The sequence below is a fragment of the Gorilla gorilla genome, chromosome 19, assembly GCF_029281585.2.
Source record: "Gorilla gorilla gorilla isolate KB3781 chromosome 19, NHGRI_mGorGor1-v2.1_pri, whole genome shotgun sequence".
NCBI lineage: Eukaryota > Metazoa > Chordata > Mammalia > Primates > Hominidae > Gorilla > Gorilla gorilla.
The window spans coordinates 34,618,628-34,633,610 of record NC_073243.2 but is presented as its reverse complement, the minus strand read 5'-3'; the positions used below and the strand labels follow the sequence as shown (position 1 = coordinate 34,633,610).

At 35.3% G+C, this 14,983-nt stretch overlaps 1 protein-coding gene across 1 annotated transcript in view; it reads left to right on the top strand.

Moving 5' to 3' along the window:
• AGGF1 (angiogenic factor with G-patch and FHA domains 1) overlaps window positions 1–12,684 on the top strand; it is a 32,348-nt gene extending 19,664 nt beyond the window's left edge. The window contains exons 9-14 of the mRNA XM_031003479.3: window positions 147–248; window positions 1,405–1,570; window positions 2,969–3,051; window positions 7,072–7,199; window positions 9,159–9,258; window positions 10,525–12,684. Of these exons, the coding sequence (XP_030859339.3) occupies window positions 147–248; window positions 1,405–1,570; window positions 2,969–3,051; window positions 7,072–7,199; window positions 9,159–9,258; window positions 10,525–10,725 (780 nt within the window). The 3' untranslated portion in view covers window positions 10,726–12,684. The remainder of the gene's footprint in view (window positions 1–146; window positions 249–1,404; window positions 1,571–2,968; window positions 3,052–7,071; window positions 7,200–9,158; window positions 9,259–10,524) is intronic.
• Window positions 12,685–14,983: the final 2,299 nt, after the last annotated feature.

The following is a 14,983-nucleotide window of genomic DNA, read 5'->3' as shown; positions in this document are numbered from 1 at the left end:
ATAATAGTTTGTGTTTCTAAAAAAGTATTAAGTATAATAAAATTTAAATTATCAAAGGCTCAAGTTAACATCATCATATCATACAGAAATTGTCCATAGTTTTGAAAAGTGTAATAATTAATAATTGCTTGATTTCACTTTCTAAGTTTCATGCAGAAATTTATTTTGACCATGACTTACAAAGTTATGTCCTTGTGGATCAAGGCAGTCAAAATGGCACAATTGTTAATGGAAAACAGATTCTTCAGGTGAGTGTATATGTGTTAATTTGTTACCTGCACATTATTTTTAAACTCATTTTTTTTTATTTCTGAAGGGCATAATCTTTATCATTTGGTTCAGAGTAGAGTTAAGCCCAAATGTGTTACTTGGGAAGGAATTTCCAGAAAGGCTGAAAAAAGTGTATAATCAGTGGGTACTTAATTGGCTGTTGAGTTTTGACTTCTAATTATGTATCTATGCCTTATTTTCAGTTATGACTCCATTGTAAAGCTATTCAGAGTAAGTGTTAAATGTCTCAATAGCAACTTTGAAGGTCGTCCCTTTTTTTATTGTCTTAATGGAAATGTTACTAAATTGAAAACTGTATTAAAGGCAAAAGCTATGTCTATTCAGTTAACACTTAACATCCTCAGCATGTAGCAAAGTATTTGGCATAAATAAGAAAATATAGGGGCTGGGCGCGATGGTTCTCACGCCTGTAATCCCAGCACTTTGGGAGCCTGAGGCCAGTGGATCATCTGAGGTTAGGAGTTCAAGACCAGCCTGGCCACCATGGTGAAACCTCATCTCTACTAAAAATACAAAAATTAGCTGGGCGTGGTGGTGTGTGCCTGTTATCCCAGCTACTTGGGATGCTGAGGCAGGAGAATTGTTTGCACCGGGGAGGTGGAGGTTGCAGTGAGCCGAGATCACGCCATTGCACTCCAGCTTGGGCTACAGAGTGAGACTGTCTCAAAAAAAGAAAAAATATAGGAAGGCGGGAGGCCTTATTCTTAGTCTGTAAGAGTAAAAATGGAAATAAAACTGAGTTATCAAGAGAAAAGAAAAGGGAGATGTGATGCATTTATCCCATTCTCTTAACATTTCATCTTTTTTTATTGTGATGATTATATGTTTTGGTAATAGATTGAAGTCTAGAATTGGATATTTCTGATTGGATAGGGAGACTGGTGGGTTTGACAAGTTGCTCAGTTCAGCTATCTTCATCTCCACTAGTAGTACTTTTTTTATGGGTCATTAAGTTGGGGAAGTGTGTGCATGTGTGTATGTGTATGTGTCTATTTCATTTATAGCTATTTTAAATATATTTTAAAAGTTATAATCAGACATTACTTACAATAGATGTAAGGTAACCATAAGTGATTGTTTTGATTTCTGTTTTGTAAAATGTTTCCCCTCTAGCCGAAAACTAAATGTGACCCTTACGTACTTGAGCATGGAGATGAAGTCAAAATTGGAGAAACTGTCTTATCCTTTCACATTCATCCTGGCAGTGATACCTGTGATGGCTGTGAACCAGGGCAGGTTAGAGCCCACCTTCGCCTTGATAAGAAAGATGAATCTTTTGGTATGTGAAACAGATTAAATGTGGCTGTGATAACATTTCTCTTTCATTACCTAAATGTTCTAAAAAATATCAGTCAGCTACTGGCTACATGTCTAATTGATACGATACTGCATTGAGAGATATTTATACAAAGCTATCAGTCTTGTATCCAGTTGATCTAATAATAGATTGAGATATATTTCGTAAATATTACCAAATGAGACTAAGAAATAACATATATTTGGAAGTTGAGACCTAGGCTAATAGATTATAATTGTAGTTGATTTTTCTGTGTAATAATTTAGCTTCATGATATGTAGCATTGGTCTGCTTTCTGACCAGGAAAGAGATTGATTAGCTCTCTTTCTGCTAATCCAGTTTAGTAGGCTTTTGAGGCAGACTGTAGTGGTAGTCAAATGTACTTAAGAGCAGTTGTAATTGAAAATTGGTAAGAGAGTAGATTTTAAGTGTTCTTACCATACACAAAAAATGATAAGTACATGAAGTAGTAATGGGTATGTTAATGAGGTTGATTTAGCCAGTTAACAGTGTATACCTACATCAAAAATCATGTTGTATACCATATATACAATTTTTATCAATTAAAATAATTTAAAAAGTAATTATGACTTAAAGTAATAATTTAATAAAGATTGGTTTCCTTTTGACATGTATGTATCGATGTAAAAAAAGTCATCCACAGTTGAACTCTGTCATATAATATTAACGTAGGAAATAATAAGCCAAGGCATGAAGGGTTATTGATTGATACGTTTTCTGTCCTATTGATAGCTCGTGCTGTATATTGTCTATGTACCATTATTTTTTATTATAATAGCACTGTAGGATATTACTGTTGTGCTTTCAGCCAAGCCATCTAAAGCTCTTAAAATTTAAATAGATGCTTTGAACTAGTAAGAGGTCATCTTTTTTGACATAAATTTTCCCCCTAAATGCCAAGTATGCATGTTCATTGTTTATTTTTTGTTTTCTGATACTAATTTGAAAATGAATATGTTGCATTACACAATAACATGAATTTTGGTTTCTCTGGCTTTTATTTTGCATATGGCTTTGTTCCTTTGCAAAATTTACTTAATATTTCTGCATTTGAGATCTGTTACAATAATCATATTGAAAAATCGAGATGTTCATTGTTCATTTTGGTAGCTATACTATAAGATTCCTATTATCTGTAGTTTTTGCTTTACTTCTCAAGTAGGTTTAGTTACCAAAATGCTGAAAGGACATCATCACAACCCAGTATCCTTTATATTAATGTTTATTTCAACTTCTGGTTAATTGGAATGGGTTACCAATGGGTTATATTAGTTTTTTATTAATTAAATAACATTAGTTTTAATTTTGTACAAAATCAGATTTAGTGGCTTTTTTTCAACCAAACTTTTTTTCTTTCAGTTGGTCCAACACTAAGTAAGGAGGAAAAAGAGTTGGAAAGAAGAAAAGAATTAAAGAAAATACGAGTAAAATATGGTTTACAGGTGAGGATGTTGAATATTGTTTCATTTGTTAAGCTGTATATCTGGTTTTGAGTAAAAATGTCTTTAAATATGCTCAGTACATTTTATATATAAATAGTTGTGTAGTATGATTTCGTGATTTGTATTAGTTTACTGTTCTGGTATTCATAACCTAAAAACTATTGAAGTTGGAGTAGAAAAATGATAATAGCCTACATCTGAATATACATTTCTGGTTTTCAGAAAACTTGCATTAAGATGCCTTGACATAACTAGACATGATAGTGTCTGTAGTTTGTAGTCACTGGTACTTGGGAGGCTGAGGCAAGAAGATCGCTTTAGATCAGGAGTTCAAGGCTGCAGTGAGCTGTGATCACACTTATGAATAGGCTCTGCACTCCAGCCTGGGCAATATAGCGAGATCTTATCTCTACAAAGTGATGCCATTGATTGAACAACATAGTTGGAGAACTAATATGACCTGATGTAAAGACTTATTATAATTAAACTACGGTGATTAAGGTAGTATCATATTGGCATAAAGATAAATGGATGGAACAAAATAATAGTCCAGAAGTAGATCCATGTATATGTGTGGACAATTAATTTTTGATAAAGGTGTGATGGCAGTTTGGTGGAGAAAGAGTGGTCTTTTTTTTTTTTTTTTTTTTTTTTTTTTTTGAGACAGAGTCTTACTCTGTCACCCAGGCTGGAGTGCAGTGGCACAATCTCAGCTCACTGCTACCTCTGTCTCCTGGGTTCAAGTGATTCTCCTGCCTCAGCCTGACAAGCAGCTGTGATTGCAGGTGCCCGCCACCACGCCCGGCTAATTTTTGTATTTTTAGTAGAGACGAGGTTCACAGCGTTGGCCAGGCTGGTCTTGAACTCCTGACCTCAGGTGATCTGCCCACCTTCGCCTCCCAAAGTGCTGGGATTACAGGTGCGAGCCACTGTGCCCGGCCAAGAGTGGTCTTTTACAACAAATGGTGGTAGAATAATTGGATGGCCTTACCAAAAAAAAAAAAACAGACAAAAAGAATGTTGATCCGTACCTTGAACCATCTATAAAAATGATCCAAAAGTGGATCATAGATATAAAAGTAAAACCTAAAACTTTAAAACTTCTAGAAACTTTTTTTTAAAGGCAAAGATTCTAACACCAAAAGCACAATCCTTAAGAACAAATTGATAATCTGTATTTCTTCAAAATTAAAAATTAATGTTTTTCTAAAGACACTATTAAGAGAATGAAAAGACAAGCCACAGCTGGAGAAAATATTTGCAAATCATGTATCTGGTCAAAGACTTCTATATCTAGAATATACAAAAAACTTTCAAAACTTAATAATAAGAAAACAACTCAGTTAAAAAATGGGCCAAAGATTTGAATAGATGCTTCACCAAAGAAGATATGCTGATGGCAAATAAACATCTGAAAAAATGTTCAGTATCATCAGTCTTTAAGGAAATGCAAATTAAAACCACAATGAGATACCACTACACATCTATTAGAATGCCTAAAATTTTCAAAACTGACTATAACAGGTATTGGAAGGGTTGTGGAGGAACTAGAAATCTCATACACTGCTGGTGGGAATGTAAAATGGTGCGGTTGCTTTGGTAGTTTCTTAAAAAGTTAAACATACACCTATTTTACAAGTTAGCCATTTTACTCTGAGATATTTACCCAAGATAAATGCAACCATATGTGCATAAAAAGACCAGTAAACAAATGTTCATTGCATTTTTTTTGAATAACCAAAAACTGAGAAAAACTCAAATGTCCGTCGTATATGGATAAGCAAACTATGGTGTTATCTGTATGGTGAAAATACTACTTAGCAATAAAAAAGCAGGAACTAGTAATATAGGCCACAACCTGGATGAATCTCAAAATAGTTATGTTGAGTGAAGCCAAATAAAACACGTGTATGTGCTTCCACTTGTGGAACAATTTCACTATTCACTGGTTTCCAACTTGTCTGAGGTCTGTGAGACAGAACACACTCTCATACAAGTTACATGAAGCAAACTTAACTACATACAAATAGTGAGCAAGAGATGACAGAAGCCTAGGATTTATTGGGAAACCAACCCCCAAAGCTCAGAAAGCTGCCTTCTGGGTGAATGGAGTCTCAACTGTGTGTGCCCTACTTGCACAGCAGTTGAGCGACCCTGGAAAGCATCCCACCTTGGGTTATGTACCTCAGGATCATTTGACGCACTGGGCTAAAATGTTGAAGGACATCCTGTTTCCAGGTGGGGACTGGAACAGAGCCTGGACTGTTTTAGCCAATCCCTCCTTACCTCAGGTTGTTGCATTCCCAGCACATTCTGGTTGGTGTTGAGAACTACAAACAAGAAAGTGGGAAGAACTGTTCTGCACCATTTATGTAAACTTCTAGGAAAGCAAACTAATGTATTGTGACTGAAGGAAGATGAGTGATTGCTTAGACACAAGGGAGGAATGCTACACAGGGAAGGTCTGGAGAGTTGGATTACAAAGAGAGACAAGGACACTTTTGGGAGAGATGGATATGTTTATTATCTTGCTTATGGTGATAGTTTCATAGGTCCATAAATCTCAAAAGCATCTCATTGTACACTAGGTATATATGATTTATTTATATTAATTATACCTCAATAAAGTTGTTTTTTAAAAAAGTTACCACTTAATCCTGTAAATAGACCAGGAAGGCAATTAATTAATATTTCTAGTTTACTTTTGAGAAACTAAAGCTTAGTAGCCCAGCTATTAAATTGTAGAGCTAGATATAGAATCTAGGTCTTAAGTATATTTGTGCTAAATTTTTATACTTCGTGAAGATGTGGAAAAAGAAGTTGCTGCCAAAATAACATATTTTTTCTGTCAAATTGTATCTTTCGTTGTTGTTGCTGTTTTACTTAGGTAGAGAAATCATAGAAAAAAGCAAGATAGGCCAGTTTGGGGGGAAAATAGAAGACATTTAAGGAGAGAATAAAATTGTTTTGCCAAAAATTTTAGCCCAATTTCTTTATTGTCTTCTGGAGGAAAAACTTACTAGGATAGATAGTTCTATATTTTTCTTCTCTTTTTAAAAGCAAAATTAATTAAAAGCTTTTGTCTTACCTTCCTTGAGTTGCTCTCCAGTCCCTAGCATCTCTCTGGATGAGTATCATACTTTTTATATAAAGATCAGCAAGTTTTAACAAAGGGAAAGGGAAGGCTTCTATGAATGCTGAATTGACTACCCCTTCTTTGTGCCACCACCACACCTTGTGTATACCTTTATTGAACCACTCATACTGCAACAGGCCAAAGGTTATGCATGTCTTCCCTCTGGCATTCCATTACCTAGCATGGAGCTTGACATACTCTTTTTCTAGTGAATGTTAGTTAAGTGACTAATTAGTCACTTAAATGGAGCTTTATTGAAGCAAAAAACTATTGTTGCCAGGGTAAATGGGTTTTTTAAAAGTCTCTACATTTTTCCCTTCCAAGAAACAGTATCAAACTACTATAGGTCCCTTGGAACTTTCAGTTCCTTAGAGAAAAGGGGAGATAGATTTTTTTTCCCCCAAACCCCAGGGATTCTGTATTTTTCTTTGAATACTAGTAGTTCATATGACAAGATGAGAACACAGCATTAAGTCAGAATATACTGTTATTTTCACCATATCATCTTCTTATGTATATGTATGTTGTGGCATAACTTGAAATATAAACATTTTAAAGGGAATAGACTAAAAGCATATCTAATATGACAATTTCTTCATATCTTTTTTTTATAACTTTAATATAAATCAGGTAGAGATGGGGGTCTTGCTATATTGCTCACACTGGTCTCAAACTCCTGACCTCTAGCTATCCTCTTGCCTCAGCTTCCCAAAATGCTAGGATTATAGGCATGAGCCACCTGTAATTTCTTCATATCATAGCTTGTTTTATTTCATTGTTTATAGAGGCCACATTGAATCATATTCGTTAAGTAAGGCACATGTACAGAAATTGTTTTATTTATCAGCTTTCTTTTCCTGAATGAATATTTTGTGTTTATTAAGAATACAGAATACGAAGATGAAAAGACATTGAAGAATCCAAAATATAAAGATAGAGCTGGAAAACGTAGGGAGCAGGTTGGAAGTGAAGGAACTTTCCAAAGAGATGATGCTCCTGCATCTGTTCATTCGTAAGTTTTGAGTTACAGTGGCTCGAAACATCCTTTGTTCATAATAACATTCATAGGATGGTCTGATGTTCAGGGCTATATATCCTGATAGGTGGCCTATTTATTTGTTTATTTATGAGATGGAGTCTTGCTCCGTCGCCCAGGCTGGAGTGCAGTGGTGTGATCTCGGCTCACTGCAACCTCCATCTCCCGGGTTCAAGCGATTCTCCTGCCTCAGCCTCCTGAGTAGCTGGGATTACAGATGCGTGCCATCACGCCCAGCTAATTTTTGTGTTTTTAGTAGAGACGGGGTTTCACATGTTGTTGGCCAGGCTGGTCTTGAACTCCTGACCTCATGATCCGCCCACCTTGGCCTCCCAAAGTGTTGGGATTACAGGCGTGAGCTACCACGTCTGGCCGATAAGTGGCCTTAAAATTAACGCTTTAACAACAAAATGGAGACACTAAGTCTATTTATACTTTCCACTAATCTTGGAATTCTATTATCCCCTAAAAAATTGCTGAGCAAATACATGAGCACCTGTACTTAAACACACATATATGTATGTTAACAGTCTAGCCACACAGTTGAGTGTATATACTTTTATATGCTAGATATCTAGAAGCCTAGATTGGTAAGAACTTGGTATGGACTGGTATTTTTTAATAATTATTTTAATACTCAAATACTTTTGTTCTTAATGACCCTGGAATATAATTTTTCCTATTTATTTTTCTCTGATTCAGTTTTCTCTTGGCAAAGTAGTTTGGATAAAAATGAAAAAGGTGATTTTTGAGGTTTGTAATATGACCGTATTTCTGCATTTAATCAAATATTAGCTGCATTGTTTCCTCAGAATATAAATTTTGAGTTTAGTTAAAATTTAAATTTTTCATGTAGAACTGATAACTAATTATAAAGTTTTGATTCAATATCATATTGCATTGACTCTAAGAGTTTTATGGTTACAAATGGCAACTTTTTTTCTTAATGGTACATAAAATAATGGTGTACCTTAGAGTTGATGGAGTTTGATCCATTACCAACATTTTATTTGATGAAATATAGGATTACAAAGTAGGTACACTAAGCAACATGACACTTTTTTTAAGTTTAATATTTAAAATATAATATTGGAGAGTATAAAGAGTGCATTCAAATTAAATAAGACAAATTTAAAATAAAACACATTGGTTTGACATTGCTTGGTTATTAACTGAAGGGCTAACAGCATATTTTGTGAAACTGAAAAGATAGAACATAAAATACTCTTAAATTAGCAGAGTATAGAATCATAGGACAAAAATGCAAACAGTGATTAAGAAGTTTTATTTCAATTTGAACTTTTTAATATGTAACATGTACAGAAAATTACACAAATTATAAGTATATAGCTCAATGATACATCATAAGATTAACATATTGCAGAATACACATTTCTTGGACAAGAAATAGGAAATTATCAGTAACCCCAGAAGCTTATTCTCCCTGTGCCCCACCTAATCACTGTCCTGCTCTCCTCCCGAAAGGTAATCACCATCCTAACAGCAATAGATTAATTTCACTTATTTTAAAATTTTAATGAAAGGGAACAATTCAATATTTATTTTGTGTCTATATTCTTTGTGTTCCACATTATTTTGTTAGGTATGGTTTATTTCTATTGCTGAATAATATTCTACTGTATGACTATACCACAATTTATCCATTTTAATCATTGCCAGACATCTGGATCATTTCTGATTTGTTGCTATTAGATTTGCTGGAAGAACATTGTTGTATGTGTGTTTTGGTGCACATGCACATGCTTTTCTAAGTAGGATATGTACCAGTGGAATTTGTGTGTCTTCAGCTTTGTTAGGTAATGCCAAGCGGTTTTCTAAAGTAGTTGTACCAATTACTTTTAATTCATGAATTTATTATAAATGTGACCTAAAAGATCTTTTATAAATCAACTATCATTTTAATATTCCTTAAAGTGAAATTACTGATAGCAACAAAGGTCGGAAGATGTTGGAGAAGATGGGTTGGAAGAAAGGAGAGGGCCTGGGGAAGGATGGTGGAGGAATGAAAACGCCGGTAAGACTTGGATTTTCTTTTATTCATTTATTCCTAGAGCAGACATTTACCGTGTACATTAATGTGCCAAACGTTGCCTTAGGTGCTAAGAATATAGTAGAAAGCAAAAGGAGACATGGTTACTGCCTTTGTGGCATTCACAATTACCAAATATATACATGTGCTTTGTTTTGTGTTTTATATTTTTAGAAAGCCTCTTTTTGAGTTTTTTTTCCTACATTAAAGCTAGGGTAAGAAGTGCTGTTTCCTGAGCCAAAGGTTCTTCTGTGTTTTAGAGTCATTTTTAATAACTGTCATACTGTGCCTGGTACAGAGCGCTCAAGAACAATCACAGTGTTAGTTTACAAACAGGTGGATTGTGTATGAGCTGAAAAATCTGTTTGGTTCAAGAATCAGAGCATGTAACATGAAATATAGAGAATAATGTCTGGAAAATGACATAGTGGTTTAATTAATGGTCCCATGGTTCATAGGAGGTTTGGGTTATCTTTCACACAAACCTTAATAAGTAACCTGACTGTAGAACTTTCTGGATAATGAACTTAGTACCTAAAGAAATAATAGATGGATCAGTGTGAGTATATACCAGCTTTCTCATTTTTTTTTGAGGTACAGTGGAAAGAACAAGGATTTTATAGTCAGACCTAGGTTAGAATATGTGCTCTATCATTTACTAGCTATGTGGCTTTGGGCAAGTTTGGACTTTAGTTTTCTTATGAAAAAATGGGGATAAGAACTCTTTTTCAGGGTTGTCTTGAAGATAAAGCCCCTAAGCATTGTATCTTACATTAGGCACTCAGTAAATGGTAGCTTTGAATGTTCTTAAAATATTGAGAAGTGCTCCCCTCCTGTTATGAAAACAATCAAATTCTTTTTATGGTTATTAATATTTAACCTGCTTGTTCACTTACTTAGGTAAGGATAGGACAGTGGGTTTAAACATATCCATTGCCTTTATTTCTGGTTAGGGTGGAATGACATACTCTGCAGCATCTAAATGAAATTTGGTGATTGCTAGTTAAGGAGCACTCTCTTTTCTGTAAAGTAGGCTGTACTTATTGACAAGGCAAGACAACATAGAAAAATGAATGTAAGTTCCATGTATAAAGGTATATATATTCCTGTATGTATTTGATGCATCTGACAGGTTTTTCTTTTGCATCAATCTTTAATAAATCAAAAAATTATGGAGTCCTAAGTTGGACACAGCAGATTTCAATGTGTTTAGACTCTAAAATAAGTCCTCTGCTCAACTTTTGGTAACAGATCCAGCTTCAGCTTCGGCGAACACATGCAGGCTTGGGGACAGGCAAACCATCCTCAATTGAAGATGTTCACCTTCTCCAAAACAAGAACAAAAAAAACTGGGACAAAGCACGAGAGCGGTTTACTGAAAACTTCCCAGAAACTAAGCCTCAAAAAGATGACCCAGGGACCATGCCTTGGGTAAAAGGGACTTTAGAGTGAAGGCTAATCATAGAAAAAAAACTCTAGTTTTTTTAAAAATAGAATTTGGAAACTTATTTTTTCTCCCCAAAAGAATCAGCAGCACAGGGGAACTATGTCACAGTTTACCTCTTCCTGATTCAGAAATGTGTATGGTTTGCAGCTTTTAAAAACCATTTTTTTAAAACTAATAAATAGTGACTGAACCAATTTATGCAGTAAATAGACTGAAGTTCACAGGGCACGGATGAGTTTATCAAACTTCGTTATTTTATCTTGTCATTTACAACATCCATATAAGCAACTAGCCATATAAGCAAAATTCATAGAACTACTAATGACTTAAGTGTACATCTGTTCTTGTCTCCATATATTCATGTAAGATGCACAACAAAAGAAACATCAGAAGTTTATAAAAATAAATCTGACTATATGCATCCTCATTTATTCCCTTTAGAACCTAGGTAAAAAATGTTGCGAAAACATGGGTAGTGGCGCATACATTTTGTTATCCTTGAAATAGCCTAAGTAATGTTATTGAAGAACTAATGAACAGGTAACATATTGTAGAAAATTAGTCTTTCATTGTTTTCTTCTGTGAAGAATCTGTTGCTGTGTACTGTATATTCAGCATTTATATTTGGTTTGTTTCATAGCTAATGAGGTATTTAGATATGAACAACTGAATACATATTGAAATAGTGTGCTGGCTTTTGTAGTTTTGATAAAGACCATTGCAGGCAATGGAATTGTGCCAGAGAAATCTGATTTCTAGTACAAAAGGAATACTTAGCCAGGGCCTCAAGCTCAAGATACTTATTGAAAACATCCTCAATTGCAATAAAAACATTATAACATGAAAAAGAGTGATTTTTTGAACCGGTGATTTAAATGTATTGATCTGCTTTGAATTTTCAAGCAGCCAGAATTTTCTAGTTTAAATTGGCAGAGTTATAACAAAGGAGAGCCTCAAATATTAGACAATTGCAGTGCGGCTTTCTGGGCACAGGTGTCACTGCTCTGCCACCTATCACTATTCTTTTTCTGTTCAGTTTTTCTCTCAGGTGTTTGCTGGGAAATCAACACTGGAACTGACCCTTTTCTGGCAGTGAATGTAAGCTCTAGCTCCCCCATCTACTATAAAGAAATGTCTTCAAGATGTAGAAATAAGGAATATTCTGAAAATAAAAATTATACAGTAGTAAAGATAATTCAGAAAGAAAAAGCTACCTGTTAGAATTTCCAGTCTAAATGGCACAGGGTAGTTACGGAGAAAAGGGGATGGAGAAGGAGAAACTATGACTAAAGATGAGAGGTATGAACGAGTTGTCAGGTTCCTATGGGCTTAAGCTAGGACAATCAGGCCCTAAACTCCAAATTTGGATAAAATATCTCTTTGCATTCTTCTTGGCCGCCTGCATAGTCTGACACATATGTATGTATAATTAGACTTGCAGGCTGCAGGAGTGCCCTGCATTGTTTTCTTTTAATTAGAAATAAAAAGTATTAGTCTAAATGTGGTTCTGGTGCTGGTGCCCTGTATATATGTAACAATATAGGACCCCTCCAAATAGGTTTTGCTTCTGGTGAATCTTGGTCATTGGGTTAGTATATGACTGTCTATAATATTTTCCATTTGTATTATTATATTGGGGAAAACATTTTTTATCATTTTCTATTAAGAAAATGGAAAACTTAAATATGGTGTTAAAATGGAAATATATGTGATATTTGCATTACTAAACCCCTTTGCAGATCTAAAGTCTCAGGGTTCCACTATTAGTGGTTAAAGTACTGAATAATGTCTGGGTCTATTTCCATCTGTAAAATAAGAATATTTGTCTCACGTGTCTGTCATGAATAGCAAATGAGAAAATGTATATAAAAGCACTTTGTAAATTGTAAAAGTAGTACAGATGTGAGCTTCTATTTGTTTAGAAGCATAAATGTGAATTATATACAGTTTGAATTTTGCATAAATTTTTTGTGTCTAATTTTAAATATTTGTTTAATCACACTACACATTTTCTGAGTAGCGTTTAAGTATGTCTTTTAAGTGGAGCTGCAAGTTCTGAATTTTAAGAAATCTAACATCTAATATTTTTGCCAGAACATAAGCTGGCAAAGTTGAGAACAGAAGAAACTTTCAACATTAGAGTAAAATAGAAATTTTTTCCAGTATTAAATAGAGGAAGCACCCTTATCCTCAAAGAGGAACTTTTTTCTGCTTTTGAAACAAGTGTTACTTCTGATGTGTCATTTTTATCCTGCATTTATAGAACGTAATGGTTTACGCAAATCAAAAACCTTCTGACTTTTCATAGAATATTTTTAATTTTTTATGATTTTTATTTATTTATTTTTTTGAGACAGAGTCTTGCTCTGTTGCCCAGACTAGAATGCAGTGGTGCAATCTCAGCTCACTGCAACCTCAACCTCCTGGGTTCAAGCAATTTTCGTGCCTCAGCCTCCCAAGTAGCTGGATTACAGGTGCATGCCAACATGCCTGGCTAATGTTTGTATTTTTAGTAGAGATGGGGTTTCACCATGTTGGCCAGGCTGGACTCCAACTCCTGACCTCAGGTGATCTGCCTGCCTCAGCCTCCCAAAGTGCTGGGATTACAGGCGTGCGTGAGCCACCATGCCTGTCCAAAAGATTATTTCTTAATTTGACATATTTTTAAAGAGCAGGCAAAGAAGATAGAAATCTCAAACAAGGGAAAGCAAGAGACGTTGGAGATTGCATACAAAGGCCATTCTGTAAAGTTTCAGGACAGAGGGATGTCCTTGGCAGGGGGCAAGAAAGCACTTGTGGACCCAAAACTCAAAGGCAGTCTCAGGAACAGTTGAAAGTATTTTCCCCACCATCTTGTTGTAAGTGTGCTTCTTTTAGTAGGGCATAACTTATATTTCTGCTCTGAATCTTTGATTCAAACATTTCATTTTACTTTTTCAGCCTTTAAAGTGGAAATGCATTTTGATTCTTTAAAAGGAGGCAGTGGTTACTTATATTTCTGTGTGTTTCAGGGCCCAGGCTATCTCTTCTGCTTTTCTGTTTTACTAATCTTAGTGTTGGCTTATGGCCTTGTAGTTGCAAAATGGCTTTTGAAATTTCAGACATCATATTCATACCTAAAGCAAGAAGAAAGAGGAAAGAGCAGAGTGTAGTGTTAGTTCTCTTTTTTTAGGAAAACAACAGCTTACTCAGAAACTGACTTCTTAGGGTCATTAGCCAGAACCAGATAGCATGGCTACCCATAGAAGAGATGCTATAAAAGTGGGTAACAAGATGGTCACATTTGGCTTAAGCCAGTCATGAACCATCACCTGCAGCTGAGAATGTTGCCGTTGGAATGAAATAGGTTCAGTGAACCAAGCAGAAGGGGGCAGTGGATGTTGAATGGGCAGGTAGGTAACTGCCAGATAACGTACTTGTCCATCAGTGGGGACTACAGGGTTGCTTAAATTGTGATGCATCCCTACTATGTAATACTTTCTGGCCATTGAAATGAATAAGATAGAACTGTGTATACCCTAGTGTAGAAGAATATCTCACAAAGCAGATTGTAGCAAAGTATATATGGCATAATCCCATTTTTATTTTTAAATTACAAAGGTATATATTGAGTTGCTGATAACCCAGAGTGAGCAAACTTTCACATTTTATTATTTCTATATTTGAACTTTTAAAAAGTAAACAGGTGTGTGGTTAATGTGTATGTATATACACATTTGTGGTAAGAATTTACCCAGAAGTGGTTAAATTTGTGGTTAAGCCTTCATGGCTCAAACCCAGGCATTTTTCTCATATATACCCAGTTTCACTTACCATCTATAAACTCATGACTTCTAGGCTGTCTTAGGGTATTGATTCTGAGCTTATGACTTACATATCCATCTCAGGGTCACTTTAAATGCAACTCCAAGACTAACTCCATAATCTTCTCCAAACCTAGTCTCTTCTAGTTTACTCTCTCCAGCTGGTAACACCATCCATCCAGTTGTGTGAGCCAGAAGCCTGAGTCAGCCTCTGTTTCACAACCACTAGCTTTTCTCCCCTTTGTCTGTTTCCAATATATTAAATCAGTTCACTGTTACCACTCACCAAAATTATTCTGAGGGCTTCCTAACTGGTCTTCCTGCAGGCATTCTTTCCTCCATCTTCCACACTGCAGACAACTTCCATCTCATCGTCTCCTGTTTGGCTTCCCATTACTTTGAGGCCATAAAACAAACTCCAGGCCCATAAAACCCTAAAGGATCTGGCCACTGCCAGCTT